We start from the raw sequence: 16,700 nt of genomic DNA, 5'->3' as shown, positions 1-16,700 counted from the left end.
CGGCGGTGTATGTGTGTACATAAATGATCTCTGGTGTCGATCCTTCTCCGTCAAACTTAGGATATGCGACGATCCCAACGTGGAGATCCTAGGCATGACTTTAAGACCTTTCTATCTTCCCCGCGAATTTGGGTGCATTTTACTTTTTCTAGTTTATGTGCCTCCTAAAGGGCCAGGAAGAGCTGCACAAGCAGCAAAAACCACTGCTGACTGTGTGCACGGACTGCAACTGCAGTATCCAGAGGCACCAGCAATCGTGCTGGGAGACTTAAATCAGTGCTATCTGGACACCGTGTTGCCGGGATTTGAACAGTATGTTAAGGATGCGACGAGGAAAAATAACATTCTGGACAAGTGTTATGTGAACATCCCAAATGCATATGTTGCCACGGTTGGGCCGCCTATATTGACCTCTGATCACAACGTTGTGTGCATGACTCCAGTTTATAAGTCAAAACTGAAGCGAGGAAAGGTGGAGAAGAAAGTAGTTAGGACATGGACAAATGAAAGCAAGGAACAACTGAGAGCATGCCTGGACTGTACAGATTGGGACACCTTTAGAGATGGTTCATTGGACGAAGTAACCACAGTTACAAATGATTACATTAATTTTTGTGTACAGCTGGTTGTTCCTACAAAAGAAATTAAAATCTATCCGAACAATAAATCTTATGTGACCAAGGACATAAAGAATGTTATAAATGAAAGGAAAACAGCCTTCATAAACAAAGATTTCGGTGCACTCAAATTGACAGAAAAAAAGCTAAAAACGAAAATGAGGCAGGCAAAATTGCATAGACAGCATCTAGAGGATGCGTTCAAAGCCAAAAATCACAAAAAGGCATGGGATACTATGAAATCCATGACGGGAATGTCATCCCCAACAAAACCTATTGTGACAGATAATGAACTTGGCTTTTCTAATGACCTAAATACTTTCTTTGCCAGATTCGAATCATTAGGTGATTCCTCTAAGTGCACTGAAATACTTAAGGCTGTAACACCTGCCCCCTCAGACAGAATTATCATCACTGAAGAGGATGTCAGAAAAGTGTTTTGGTGTACTAACACAAGGAAAGCTAATGGGCCGGACGAGTGCAGTGCTTTCCTCCTCAAAAACTTCGCATCTGAGTTGGCTCCTGTGTGGCAACCAATATGTCAAACCTCTGTAGACACACACATAATTCCTCTGTGTTGGAAAACCTCACACATAAAACCACTACCCAAAATCCAATGTCCAAAAGAACATAAGGATTATAGACCCATAGCTCTCACTTCAGTGATCATGAAATCACTGGAAAGAATACTGTTGCAACATCTTGTAAGTATAACTAAAGACAAATTCGACCCCTGTCAGTTTGCTTATAAGAAAGGTTGCGGTACAGAGGATGCGGTTGTCACACTGGTCCACTTCATTACAAAACACCTAGATAAGTCTAATAAGAATCATGCAAGGGTGCTGTTCTTAGACTTCTCTTCAGCTTTCAATACAATACAGTCTGATATTCTGGTGTCAAAGATGGTACAGTTGGAACTGAATCCATACTTAATTCACTGGTATGCTTCCTTCCTTACTAACAGAGTACAGAGGGTGAAAGTGAACAGAACCCTCTCCGCAGCATTAACTACTAATGTTGGTGCTCCCCAGGGTTGTGTAAGCTCAGCTGTACTTTTCACCCTTTATACTGACAGCTGTCGTACTGAGGAATGTCTGTCTGAATGTCGCACTGACAAACCAGACCAATACATTCTAAAGTACTCTGATGATACAGTTTTGATTTCTCTTTTGGATAGTTCCAGTGATCCTGGACTGCACCAACACAGAGTAAATAAGGTGGTGGAGTTGAGTGATAACAACGCTCTTATCATTAACACAAAAAAGACAGAGGAGATTGTTTTTGGTGCCCCACTAGAGATACACAGATCCCCCATTACTATTCATAGTGAACAGATCAACCAGGTATGTTCGTATACATACCTAGGAGTAGTAATTGACCACCTTCTGTCATGGAAAGACCAGATTGAATCAGTGGGTAAGAAGACAAAGCAAAGAGTCTATTTCCTTCGCCGCCTGAGATCTTTTGGTGCTAGTAGACAGATTCTTCTTTTGTTTTTCACTTCTGTTATTATGAGTGTTCTTCAGTACTGTAGTACCACCTGGTATGGATGTCTGTCTGTAGCCTTAAAGTCACAACTGCTGCAGCAACTGAACATTTGTTCAAAGATTGTTGGACAACCACTTCAGAGGCTCTATACATCTACGTATAATGACAGTATGATAAGGTTGGCAAGGAATATCACTTCAAACACAAGCCATGCTTTGTATGGAGAATATAGGTTGCTGCCTTCAGGAAGGAGATACAGTGTTCCTACATACAATAAGGTCAAACTGAAGAGGTCCTTTGTCCATCAGACGACATTGAGGCTTAATCAGGAGTTGTAGGCTTGGGGTAGGCTGAGAGGTGGACATTGCTCTTGTCTTTGTATGTCTTTATGTATGTATTTTGTTTTGTTTTCTTATGTCATGTCAAATGTGTGTACTGTTTATTGTTGCATACATGGCTGCTGGGTCGTAAGACAAATTTCAGTGTGAACTGACAATAAAGTATTATCGTATCGTATCGTATCGTATCGTATCACTGAAAACAATCTCACTCCAATTGGCCAAAGGGGGGCGCTATAGCATTTTCTTTTAAATGCAAACTTTAAACAGGCAAAAGTCATGCCTCGTTTGGCCGAAAGTCGTGAAACTTGCTTACACTTGTGCCTTGACTCATGAGGAACACATCTATCGCTTTGACCAGTAAGCTCCGCCCTTAGATTGTCAGCAATTTTGAGCAGTTTGAAAAACACTTAAACCCAGGATTTTTCAGCTATTTGCGTGAAATGGTATTATCTGTCTGACCTCTGTTTTCACTAGATTAGGTCTGTTGGTCCAATGGCTTCCCGCTTAAATGAATGCCTCACAACATCATGGTTGTCGGTTCAAGCCTCACTTGGTGCAGATTTCATTTAAAGTGCATTGCAAACAACAAGACTGTATCAATGAATACATGTGCAATTATTAAAGATAACATGAAATGCTTATTTGAGAGGGTATGTTTTTGCAATGTATGATATACTTCATTATGAAAATAGCCGATCTACAATCTCAAAACTTTTCAGATAGCAACGTGTTTCTGAGCTTGTAGATCGGCTGCTTTCACTGGTTCACTTTTATCTTCAACAGACAACCTCAGCCTGGACAAAACTATAGCACTATAGTGTTGCAGCCTGTCAATTCAAAGGTTGAGGGTTCGACTCCTGTTAATGGTAATAGGTTGAGATGTCCAATCAATTCATTCTGCTTCCATCTCTCTCTCTCTCTTCAATCTATTATGTTTCCATGTCTCTCTCTCTTCAATCTATTCTGTTTCCTTGTCTCTCTCTCTCTTCAATCTATTCCGTTTTCATGTCTCTCTCTCTTCAATCTATTCCGTTTCCATGTCTCTCTCTCTTCAATCTATTCCGTTTCCATCTCTCTCTCTCTCTCTCTCTCTCTCTCTCTCTCTCTCTCTCTCTCTCTCTCTCTCTCTCTCTCTCTCTCTCTCTTCAATCTATTCCGTTTCCATGTCTCTCTCTCTCTCTCTCTCTCTCTCTCTCTCTCTCTCTCTCTCTCTCTCTCTTCAATCTATTCTGTTTCCATGTCTCTCTCTCTCCCTCTTCAATCTATTCCGTTTCCATGTCTCTCTCTCTCTCTCTCTTCAATCTATTCCGTTTCCATGTCTCTCTCTCTCTCTCTCTCTTCAATCTATTCCGTTTCCATTTTTCGCTCTCTCTCTTTCTCTTCAATCTATTCTCTCTCTCGCTCTCTCTCTTTCTCTTCAATCTATTCTCTCTCTCTCTCGCTCTCTCTCTTTCTCTTCAATCTATTCTCTCTCTCTCGCTCTCTCTCTATTCCGTCTCTCTCGCTCTCTCTCTATTCCGTCCGTCTCTCTCTCTCTCTCTCTCTCTCTCTCTCTCTCTCTCTCTCTCTCTCTCTCTCTCTCTCTCTCTCTCTCTCTCTCTATTCCGTCTCTCTCTCTCTCTCTATTCCGTCTCTCTCTCTCTCTCTCTCTCTCTCTCTCTCTCTCTCTCTCTCTCTCTCTCTCTCTCTCTCTCTCTATTCCGTCTCTCTCTCTCTCTCTCTCTCTCTCTCTCTCTCTCTCTCTCTCTCTCTCTCTCTCTCTCTCTCTCTCTCTCTCTCTCTCTCTCTCCATTCACTGGCCCAGTATTCACTGGCCCCTCCAAGGCTAATCTTAGTTCTGGCTAAACCGTGCTGTCGCTTTTTACGAAACTCGGCCATATGGTAGTTTGTCATGGAAAACTGTCAAGAAATTAATCTCACAGTCATGCGTCAAAGGGTGGCGCTATAGCACTCAATTGAAAGTGCCAACTTTGAACAGGTAAATTGGGCCAATGGCTCTCTACAGCATCTGCTTCAAAATCGCAAGGTTGCCGGTTCAAGCCTCACTTCATGCAGACTTCTTTTAAAGAGCATTGCAAACATCATGACTATCAATGAATACATGTGCAATTGATAAAGATAACATGAAATGCTTATTTGAGAGTGTGTTATTTCAATGTATGACATACTTCATTGTGAAAATAGCCGATCTACAATCTCACAACTTTTCAGATAGCAATGTTTTGTGAGCTTGTAGATCGACTACTTTCACTAGTTTCTGTTCAGAGGAGACGTACAATTTCTCTATAGCTGAAATCCATTCCCCAAAGTTCGGTCACTCGCTCACTCTCCTCGCTTCCTCCACTCGCGCCTAAGCCCCGCCCCTGCGAGGAGCCGAGGATTATTTGAGAGGACAGAGTGGCCGACCAGCTGGCCTCAAAGGATCGGACTGCATTTAGCGTCATTTCAAAGCGACGGCAAATTCCGCGATCACTTATGACGTCTCAAACAGCTGGACCAGAGCAGCAGAGGCGTGGATGAAAATATACATGCATAGAATAATACAGAATATAAGAATAGACAATTCATCAATGTGGATGGCCACATTGTTATCTTTATAGTTAACATTTTGTGCAAAGCCATTTATTCCTGAATTAGTGAACGAAGCGCCAGGATGAGCAAACTTACATTTATGAATTAAATCCTGACTCGTCCCTCTTTTTGCTCGTACAGCCCCCAGACCCCCCACCCCCCGCAGCAGTCCCGCACGGCACTGCTGCTTATAACAGCTGTCTGACGGGCAGCCGGTGTTTTCGGCATGGTGTCGGGTTTCAAGCATTGTTTGTGTGGCCACATGTGGAGGAGGACCATGTATACGTCACGGGAGAAGGGAAAAAACAAAAAAAAACGTGTACACGTGATGCGGAAGTCTGCCGCGGAGGAGCTGTGGAGAGTGGTCGAGCCTATACTTGATGTACACTCGCTAAATGCGGAAGTAGAGAGCCTCCTCGGCTCCTCCACTCGACTCCACTCGCCTCCTCCAAGAAGCAACTGAATAATTGGACCCTGAGCACATCCGGTTTGGAGTCGGAGTGACCGAGTGGGAGTGAGCGAGTGGCCGAGATTTTCGGGTTTGGATTTCAGCTTATTGGTAGATGGTTAGGGAACCAGTGATCTAGAGTAGTTAGCAAAACAGAGGCTTGGTTCATCAGGGACGGAAAGACTTATATATATCAACAGACACTGCCAGGGCCACCATATGTCTAGCTCAATGAGAAGAAAGGCAGCCTATGAGTCTGGAAGTCACTGGTTCGATCCCTGTCGGGTGATCATGATTTGGCATTCTTAGGTTTACGCATAATGTTTCTTGAGATTAGGGGAAGGCATAGTTTTACTGAGGTTATGGTTAGTGAGCGTTTAAAATGCTTTAAGGTTTTAAATCAGGTTCAGTATCTGTTCCCATTGTTCCTTTTAGCACACCTTACATCTCACCCACGCATGCTTTAAGACTCTCTCATCAACACAGAATACCTGTTCACATGAATGGAAACCACAGCTATTAAACCTACCGTGACAAACACACATCTGGTCAAACCTGATCTCCTCTTGTCCTCAACTAACACTGTCCTCACGCTGTGGCATCCACACACCTGCTTTATTATGATTTATTATTATCCACACACCTGCTTTATTATTATTATTTATTAGTATCCACACACCTGCTTTATTATTATTATTTATTATTATCCACACACCTGCTTTATTATTATTATTTATTATTATCCACACACCTGCTTTATTATTATTATTTATTATTATCCACACACCTGCTTTATTATTATTTATTATTATCCAAACACCTGCTATACTATTAGGATTTATTATTATCCACACACCTGCTTTATTATTATTATTATTTATTATTATCCACACACCTGCTTTATTATTATTATTATTTATTATTATCCAAACACCTACTTTATTATTAATAATAATAAAGCAGGTGTGTGGATAATAATAAATAATAATAATAAAGCAGGTGTGGATAATAATACATAATAATAATTTATTATTATGTATTATTATCCACACACCTGCTTTATTATTATTTATTATTATCCAAACACCTGCTTTACAATTTGGATTTATTATTATCCACACACCTGCTTTATTATTAGGATTTCTTATTATCCACACACCTGCTTTATTATTAGGATTTCTTATTATCCACACACCTGCTTTATTATTAGGATTTATTATTATCCACACACCTGCTTTCCTATTAGGATTTATTATTATCCACACACCTGCTTTATTATTATGATTTATTATTATCCACACACCTGCTTTATTATTATTTATTATTATCCAAACACCTGCTTTACTATTAGGATTTATTATTATCCACACACCTGCTTTATTATTATTTATTTATTATTATCCACACACCTTCTGTATTATTATTTATTATTATCCAAACACCTGCTTTACTATTAGGATTTATTATTATCCACACTCCTGCTTTAGTATTATTTATTATTATCCAAACACCTGCCTCATTTCTTTATTTTATTTTATTCCATTTCTGTCATATAAGCCAAGAGCCTAAAAATAGCTGATCTACAAGGGCTTGTATTAGGTCAGCTATTTTTCGGTGCACAACACCAACTTGCAATAAAGTGTAAATGAGTCATAACACTAAACCAAACCTCTAAATGTCTAACCCTAACCTGAATATTTTCATAATTGTAAACGTGTCTCTAAAAATCTTTCTTAACCATAAAACAAACATATTTCTTGTGACACACACACACACACACACACACACACACACACACACACAGACAGACAGACAGACAGACAGACAGACAGACAGACAGACAGACAGACAGACAGACAGACAGACAGACAGACAGACAGACAGACAGACAGACAGACAGACAGACAGACAGACAGACAGACAGACAGACAGACAGACAGACAGACAGACAGACAGACAGACACACACACACACACACACACACACACACACACACACACACACACGGTGCAAAACATAGTCTCGGTCACGCCTTCGGCTTGGAGGAGACAATAATAATAATCTGATGGCAGTTAGGAGCCCTGGCATCAAACCACTGACACTGCATTCCTTTAAAAGGTCTCATGTCTTCATTAATGTGTTATCAGGTTCAGTATCTGTTCCCATTGTTCCTTTTAGCACACCTTACATCTCACCCACGCATGCTTTAAGACTCTCTCATCAACAGAGAATACCTGTTCACATGAATGGAAACCACAGCTATTAAACCTACCGTGACAAACACTCATCTGGTCAAACCTGATCTCCTCTTGTCCTCAACTAACACTGTCCTCACGCTGTGGCATCCACACACCTGCTTTATTATGGGGCCAGGCTCTGCAGAGCAAGGCTCCGTTTTGATATTGGCATTATTCTGTTTCTTCTCCTTCTTCTGCCGTTTTTGGCAATTCTGGCTTAACCGTGCATACGCTTTTTACGAAACTCGGCCATATGGTAGATGGTCATGAAAAACTATCAAGAAATTAATCTCACAATCTTTCGTCAAAAGGTGGCGCTATAGCACTCAATTGAAAGTGCAAACTTTAAACAGGTACAACTCATGCCCTTTTTGACCTAGAGCCATAAAACCTCGATAGGGTCATTCCAAATTTTCCACATTCCAAACCAATCTTACTCCAATTGGTCCAATTGGCGCTATAGATTTTTTTTTAAATGCAAACTTTAAACAAGCAAAAGTCATGCCTCGTTTGGCCGACAGCCATTAAACCTGCTTACACATGTGCCTTGACTCTCTCTCTTTGTCTCAATTTCAATCTATTCCGTTTCCATGTGTTATCGTGCTATTATTGCACTTTGCTTTTTTGTCTGTCTGTCTCTCTGTCTGTCTGTCGGTGGATCATTCCACTTTTTAAGTGCATCGCACAAAACACGACTGCATCAAATAATGCATGTGCAATTTTTAAAGATAACATGAAATGCTTATTTGAGAGTATGTTTTTACAATGTGTGACATACTTCATTGTGAAAATAGTCGATCTACAATCACACAACTTTTCAGATAGCAACCCTTTGTGAGCTTGTAGATCGGATACTTTCACTAGTTTTCGTTCCAAGGAGACACAAAAAATGAGGCTTGGTTCATAATTGACAGAAATAATTATAGATGTCAACATGCAGATACTGTCAGGGAAGCCATATATCTAGGTCAATGAGAGGTAGCCTGTCAGTCCGAAGGTTGAGAGTTCGAGTCCTATTAAGGGCAATAGGATGAGATGTCGAATCAATCCATTCTGTTTTCATCTCTCTCTCTCTTCAATCTATTCCATTTTCCATGTCTCTCTCTCTTCAATCTATTCCGTTTCCATGTCTCTCTCTCTCTCTTCAATCTATTCCGTTTCCATGTCTCTCTCTCTCTCTTCAATCTATTCCGTTTCCATGGCTCTCTTGCTCTCTCTCTCTCTCTTCAATCTATTCCGTTTCCATGTCTCTCTCTCTCTCTCTCTCTTCGATCTATTCCGTTTCCATGTCTCTCTCTCTCTCTCTCTCTCTCGTCTCTTCAATCTATTCCGTTTCCATGTCTTTCTCTCTCTCTCTCTCCAATCTATTCCGTTTCCATCTCTCTCTCTCTCTCTCTCTCTCTCTCTCTCTCTCTCTCTCTCTCTCTCTCTCTCTCTCTCTCTCTCTCTCTCCATTCTTGAGGTCCTTACACACCGGGGCGATTTTTTTCATGCAAATAATACGTTTATTTTTAAAACCTTATAAAGTCAATGCAAGCTTCCACACCAGTTTCGCGGAGCGAAAAAAGCGTCTTTTAATTATTCGGAACGAATCCGAATTTTGCGTATATTCGCATATTCGCCGGTGTGTAACCGCCTTTAGACTTACGCGTCTCCTCGGAACAGAAACCAGTGAAAATAGCCGATCTACAATCTCACAACCTTTAAGATAGCAACATTTTGTGAGCTTGTAGATCGGCTATTTTCAATGGTTTCTGTTCCGAGGAGACATACAATTTCTCTATCGGTAGATGGTTAGGGAACCAGTGATCTAGAGTAGTTATATAGCGAAACAAAGGCCTGGTCCATCAGGGACGGAAAGACTTATATATATCAACAGACACTACCAGGACTATCATATCTCTACCTCAATGAGAAGAAAGGCAGCCTATGAGTCCGGAGATCACCAGTTCGATCCCTGTCCCCGACGATGTGTTGAGGCGATCATGATGATCTGTCTCTCTCTCTCTCTCTTCAGTTTCCATGTCTCTCTCTCTCCAGTTTCCATGTCTCTCTCTTCAATCTATTCAGTTTTCATCTCTCTCTCTCTCCAGTTTCCATGTCTCTCTCTCTCTCTCCATCTCCAGTTTCCTTGTCTCTCTCTCTCTCTCTCTCTCTTTCACTGGCCCCGTGTTATCGCTGCTTGCAGCTAAATTTTTTCTTCTTCTGCCACTTTTCGCAGTTCTGGCTTAACCGTGCATACGCTTTTTACGAAACTCGGCCATATGGTAGATGGTCATGAAAAACTATCAAGAAATAATTCTCACAATCTTTTGTCAAAAGGTGGCGCTATAGCACTCAATTGAAAATGCCAACTTTGAACAGGTACAACTCATGCCCTGTTTGACCTACAGCCATGACCTCTGACCTCTCCTCTTGGGATTTTTGAGTAATCTGCACAAAACTTTTTACACATGAACTTTGGACCTATGCCGACAAACTGATGCAGCGGATTTTCCATAGGTGAAAAAATGAAGCTTTAATGAGCCAATGAATATTGCAGTTTTATGACAATTATTCATCTGCCCCTAACACATACATGCAGACTCACATTTCTTTGAAACGTTGCGGTAATGTTGAGGGTCATTCCAAATATCACTGAAACAAATCTTACTCCAGTTGGTCAAAGGGGGGCGCTATAGCGATTTTTTGAAAATGCAAACTTTAAACAGGCAAAAGTCATGCTTCGTTTGGCCGACAGCCATTAAACCTGCTTACACATGTGCCTTGACTCATGAGGAACACATCTATCACGTTGACCAATAAGCTCCGCCCTTAAATTGTCCGCAATTTTGAGCAGTTTGAAAAATACTTAAACCCAGGATTTTTCAGCTATTTGCGTGAAACTGTATCATCTGTGTGATCTCTTTTTTCACAATTTTGTCTGTTGGTCCAATGGCTTCTCCCTTAAGCTAGTGCCTCACGACCGCAAGGTTGCCGGTTCAAGCCTCACTTGATGCAGACTCATTTAAGTTGAATTGCAAAAAACATGACTGTATCAATGAATACATGTGCAAACGGTAAAGATAACATGGAATGCTTATTTGAGAGGGTATGTTTTTGCAATGTATGACATACTTCATTCTGAAAATAGCCGATCTACAATCTCACAACTTTTCAGATACGTTTTGTGAGCTTGTAGATCGGCTGTTTTCACTGGTTTCGAGGAGACATACAATTTCTCTATTGGTAAATGGTTTGTGAACGAGTGATCTTAGTGTTAGTGTTAGTGTGAATTCTTTTTTCACTGGTTTTGGTCTGTTCGTCCAATGGCCTCTCGCTTCAGCATCAGCCTCTGGATCGCAGGGTAGCCGATTCAAGCCTCACCTCTTGCTGGCTACTTTTCAATTGTATCGCACAAAACATGACTGTATCAATTAATGCATGTGCAACTGTTAAAGGTAACATGAAATGCTTCTTGGAGAGAGTATGTTTTTGCAATGTGTGACAAACTTCATTGTGAAAATAGCCGATCTACAATCTCACAACTTTTCAGATAGCAACGTTTTGTGAGCTTGTAGATCGGCTACTTTCACTAGTTTTCGTTCCGAGGAGACACAAAAATGCCTTTATTGGTAAATGGTTTGTGAACCAGTGATCTAGAGTAGTTCAGGACACAGAGGCTTGGTTCATAATGGACGGAAATACTTATAACTAGAAAAAGTGCTCCTCGGAGCACAGGTCTCCGCCAGGTCAGGTAGGTTATTGTGGCCTCCTGGTGGCGCTATAATAGGCCAATGTGAAAAGGGTGCCATTTCTTATTAGGCCTTGCACGGCAATCGGACACTGCATTCATGGCTTGAGGCATTTTGTGCAAAAAAAATGTTTTGCTAAATTAGACCTGCTGGTGGCGCTATAACAGGCCAATGTTAAAAGGGTGGCATTTGTTCCTCAACATAGTGTGAAGGTGCGTGCAAAGTTTGACCGCAATCGGAAGGTGCGTTCATGATTTGCGGAATTTTGTTCAAAACAAGCCACTACTGTAAACTTTAGATGTCAATCTTACCCAATGAGAATGGAATATGAAAAATCCAACACATCCGTCTTGATCACATGACTATGGAGATCATGTGTACCGATTTGCGTGAAGTTTGGATAAAATCGGAAGGAGTAATATTTAAAAAAATGTTTTACGTAAGCCAGCCTCCTGGTGGCGCTATAAAAGGTAGATGTGAATAATGCAGGGCAAAGGTTTTTCCTTGACCTCCAGGGAGTGCTTATACAAGTTTTACACAGATCGGTGCAGTTATAGGCACAAACATGAATTGGCCTGTTATAGCGCCACCATGAGGCTGATGAGAAAATGTTCAAGTGCCATTTCTTCCTCTGCATAGTGGAAATATGCGTGCAAAATTTCACGGAAATTGCATGCTGTGTTCATAATTTGAGGCATTTTGTTCAAAACGGAGTATTCCTGCAAACTTTGGAAGCCATTTTTAGCCAATCAGGATGGAATATGAAAAATCTGAAAGACAGGTTCCGTTTAATGACTATAGAGATACTGTGTACCGATTTGGACAAAATCTGTTGGAGTACTGTCAAAGAATATGTTTTGCACAAATTGGCCTCCTGGTGGCGCTATAAAAGGCCCATGTGAAACATTTGGCAGAGGTTCTGAATTGGCATCCAGGGAGTGTGTGTGCACAGTTTCGCTGCGATCAAGCCAACGGTGCCGGAGATTAGCTGTTCACAGACGGACACACGGACGGACGGACACACACACACACACACACGGACGGACGGACAGGGGGTAAAACATACTCTCTCGCCATGCCTTTCGGCCTGGCGGAGACAATTATCAACAGACACTACCAGGGAGGCCATATATCTAGCTCAATGAGAAGAGAGGCAACCTCAGAGTCCGTAGATCGCTGGTTCGATCCCTGTCCGCGACAATGTATTGAGGTGATCATGATTTGGCATTCTTGGGTTTACACATAGTGTTTCTTGAGGATAGGCTTAGGCGTTGTTTTACTGAGGTTAGGGTTAGTGAGGGTTTAAAATGCTCATTTGTTAATTGCATGGTCTTCTTTCTCTCAAGTTCATTCTTCTATGTCTCTATGGCTTATTGTGCATATTACTTATCATTGCTTCTTTCTTTTTTCTTTCTGCCCCGCTTATCGCTGCTTGCAGCTATATTTATGGTTATTATTGGTATTATTGGAGACTTTGAAACACTTTCTCTCAACTGACATAAATCATCTTTTCTGTCCAGTTCTGCCCTCCTTTGCCTCGGTGCTCCTTCTCAACAGATGACAAGCCTTCTGTTTTTGCTCTGTTCCTGCACCATTTTTCACTGTGGTCACTCACATACAGTGTTGGAAAAGCCCTTTTGTGGACTTTGAGCACCTGCCCCTTCAGTGCTCTCTTCACGGCCCTGCTTTACAGTACTTAAAGGGCAAGACCACTTTGGTAGAGGTTTGGGTTGTGTAGTTACCTTGCCATGATGTAACTCCAAAGGTGGGCAAGAAATAAAAAATAATTGCTCCATTGATTAGAAATTGATCATTCAAAATATGCTCCTCATTGACTTACATTGTAGGTAAAACTGCTCTCAAAGTCACTCTTTTAGCACAAAAACGAACGCAAACAAAGTTGATTCAGACAATATAGAACATCACCAAACCCAGTACTGTTTTTTTTTTTAATAAAGATGTCAACTTCTTGTTGATTTTGCCATTTTTAATAAGTAGAAAACCCGGACTGGATCGGCGGATCCGGATCCAGATCTTCAAATAGTAAAATCAACAGGAAGTTGACATTTTTATAAAAAAAACAAACAGTACTGGGTTTGGTGATGCTCTATATTGTCTGAATCCGCTATGTTTGGGTTCATTTATGTGCTAAAAGAGTGACTTTGAGAGCAGTTTTACCGTACAATGTAAGTCAATGAGGAGCATATTTTGAATTATCAATTTCTAATCAATGGAACAATTATTTTTGATTTCTTGTCCACCTTTGGAGTTACATCATGGCAAGGTAACTACACAACCCAAACCTCTACCAAAGTGGTCTTACCCTTTAAGACCATTTTTCAAATATTATATTTTTTATTATTATGGACAAAATAGCCAATTTTACATCGAGGTGCCCAGATGTCCCTAGTGCCCTATCCTGTATCCCTATCTCAGATGTATTTGATCGAGTCTGACTTTTACTTTCGTATCTACGATAGTCTTGGCTATCACCCCCCAAAGCGTCCTGCACTTTCACCAGTAAAGGCCATACTTCTCCGTACATGTACATACAAAATATATAAGGTGCTTACCCGGTTGCTCCAAATGTTAACTCACCCTTCGGAGTCTTTGTGCAATGTATTAGTCCGTATTTTTCAATAAAGAAGAGTTTTAATCCCGTCTGTGTCGGATTCTGTCGGAAGTTCCCTGTATTCCTCAAAGGGCGGTAGTGACGGGGCGCATCCGGTGAAATCCGGAATTACAGTCAATGTAAACTTGAAGTAAACGAGGGGGGGAAATGGCGTTCAGGCACAGACGAGATTAAAACACATATCTATTGAAAAATACGGACTAATACATTGCACAAAGACTCCGAAGGGCGAGTTAACATTTGGTTCAACCGGGTAAGCACCTTTTATTTTGCATTTGTACATGTTGGGAGAAATAATAGCTCCGAGCTATATAGCGGAGGGAGAGGTTCCCAATGGGGCTAGGAGAAATATGGGCTTCAACTGGTGAAAGTGCAGGACGCACTGGGTGCTAGCCAAGACAATAAAATACATAGGCGCATAGTCTACAGCCCCCATGCTCAACTGATCAGCCCCCTCAAATCGGGGCCCAATTTCATTTCCATGACTATAGCGTGAAGCAGCTCTCGTGCCGGCCGTTAACACCTATAGAAAAATAGCTCAGCCTCAGGAATGTAACAACCCAGCCATTCCAAGCCCTTGTAAACCTGCTCTGTGTATGATGTGTGGCTGTATAGCATCACCTTGCTTGTAAACCTAATGTGACAATAAAACTGATTCTTCTTGTTTCTCGTTTCTTCTAATTCTTCAATGCAGCTCAAATATCTAAAATAATTCAACTGTTTAAGGTGGTTTTAATTTTCATGCTATAAATAAAGCATGAAAGAGGTTGAAAACCACTGGCATATATAACTTGGCTGATAGATCCAGTTTTACTGCCATTATTTTAAATGATTTAAGATTGTTGTCTGATTATTTTAAGTATAGCCTACTTATGTAGAGTAAAGGGCTTTTACATAAAACTAAAATGACGAACGAAAATACGAAAATAATTAATTAATAGAAACAAAAATAAAAACAACAAATTAACAATGCAACTAAACAATAAGAAATATAATTACATTACAGCACACAGCACCACCACAAAATGAAATGAAAATAGCACCTTTCATGACATGAATGCAGCTCAAATTTCTAAAATAATTAAACTGTTTAAAGGAGGAGTTCACCCAAAAAATGACTTATTTTCTATCAATTACACACCCATGAAGCCTTGATTTCATGGATTTATTTTTGTTTTTGTGGCATTCCTAAAACAATAATTTGATGACCGTGTCTATTTCCGGTAGGATACACAAATAATCTACTTTGTGTCTCCTACCGGATACATTAGCCGGTAGGAGACGGGAATCAAATTATTAGCTTAGGAATGCCACAAAAACAAAAAAGAATCCATGGATTCAAGGCTTCATAGGGTGTGCAATTGATAGAAAATACGTCATTGTTTGGGTGAACTCCTCCTTTAAGGTGGTTTTAATTTTCATGCTATAAATTAAGTAATTCAAGTAGGCCTAAAGACAAGTTGTCTGATTATTCTAAGTATAGCCTTTAAGTATAGTAAGCCAGCAATTTAGGGGTCCTTCGCATGAAAAGGTTGAAAACCACTGGCAAACTGTAAATAAAGTACTCAATGAATGGGCGGGGCTGGTCTAGGTCAAGTTCAGCCCCCACGGTCGCGCACAAAAAACGGCGCCACTGATAAAATACACCTATATGATAGTCTTGATCCAAGGCTAACAAGTAGGTGTTTTATTTTGAACAGAGTAGATGTAATTTCCAGTATTCTGGTGGATTGTGGGAGTTTGACACTTTTATCAGGCTTTACTTAGGCTACATAGGATCCATTAAAAAGTTAAAAGTAGCAATAAAAGAGCCATATTTGATAATAATCTCTTTAAAATTGCATTGGACTGGAGTTTATCCAGACATAATATACATAAAGCGACAGTAAAAGATAACATTCCCATTCTCTCGGAAAGAGAGTTTTTTTGGGGTGTGTGTGCCAGAATCAAAGAGAGTGCGTGCGTGCGTGCGTGCGTGCGTGCGTGAGTGAGTGTGAGTGAGAGAGAGAGAGAGAGAGAGAGAGAGAGAGAGAGAGAGCCCCACTCACACCTTCCAACAAAAATAACAATCAAATACTGCCATTGTGATTTGCATATCAAAAACTCAAGCAACTAGCAAATTAACATGAAAATCGGAAAAGCTGAAAAAGCTATGCAAAAGATCTGATTATGTTCAGCTATACCTGCCAATATGCCGAGCTTGAGTTGAGAGCAGTCAAGGTTGACAATGTAGTCCCCTAAAAATCTGTTGAGGACATCCACCAGCTTGCTTTCAAAGACCATCTTTCCGTCCGTGTGTTGTGTTTCACCTCCTCTTGTCACCACAGCATTTTCACTATGCGGGGTCACTCAAGTGCAACATTTGCAAATTCTAGTTTTGTATTTTGAATAGGTCTATATCCCTAGATGATATTTGATCATGACAGTCTTTCCCAAGTGGTAGCTTAGTCACAGTTATCAGTGAAGAAAGCGTGCACTTTTTTTAACAGAACAGGTTCTTGGGAGCTGGGAAGGGCGGTCTTCCACACCATTATGTTGCGTCTCGGTTCCCCTAGGCCGGAGCATAACACTGGCGGAGACAATAACCTTTTCAATGCAAACCGGATCCATGTGAATCCAACAATAGAAAAGG

The 16,700-nt window shown here is 40.7% G+C and overlaps 1 protein-coding gene across 1 annotated transcript in view; it reads right to left on the bottom strand.

Annotated features, from left to right (window-relative positions):
* LOC308081261 (intermembrane lipid transfer protein VPS13A-like) overlaps window positions 1–16,482 on the bottom strand; it is a 167,121-nt gene extending 150,639 nt beyond the window's left edge. Inside the window, exon 1 of the mRNA XM_080457648.1 lies at window positions 16,252–16,482. Within this exon, the coding sequence (XP_080313774.1) occupies window positions 16,252–16,351 (100 nt within the window). The 5' untranslated portion in view covers window positions 16,352–16,482. The remainder of the gene's footprint in view (window positions 1–16,251) is intronic.
* Window positions 16,483–16,700: the final 218 nt, after the last annotated feature.

This window comes from Gymnoscopelus braueri (genome assembly GCF_963280865.1).
Source record: "Gymnoscopelus braueri genome assembly, contig: SCAFFOLD_130, whole genome shotgun sequence".
Taxonomy (NCBI): Eukaryota; Metazoa; Chordata; class Actinopteri; order Myctophiformes; family Myctophidae; genus Gymnoscopelus; species Gymnoscopelus braueri.
The sequence above is the reverse complement of the archived record's forward strand: the minus strand, read 5'-3'. Positions and strand labels throughout refer to the sequence as shown.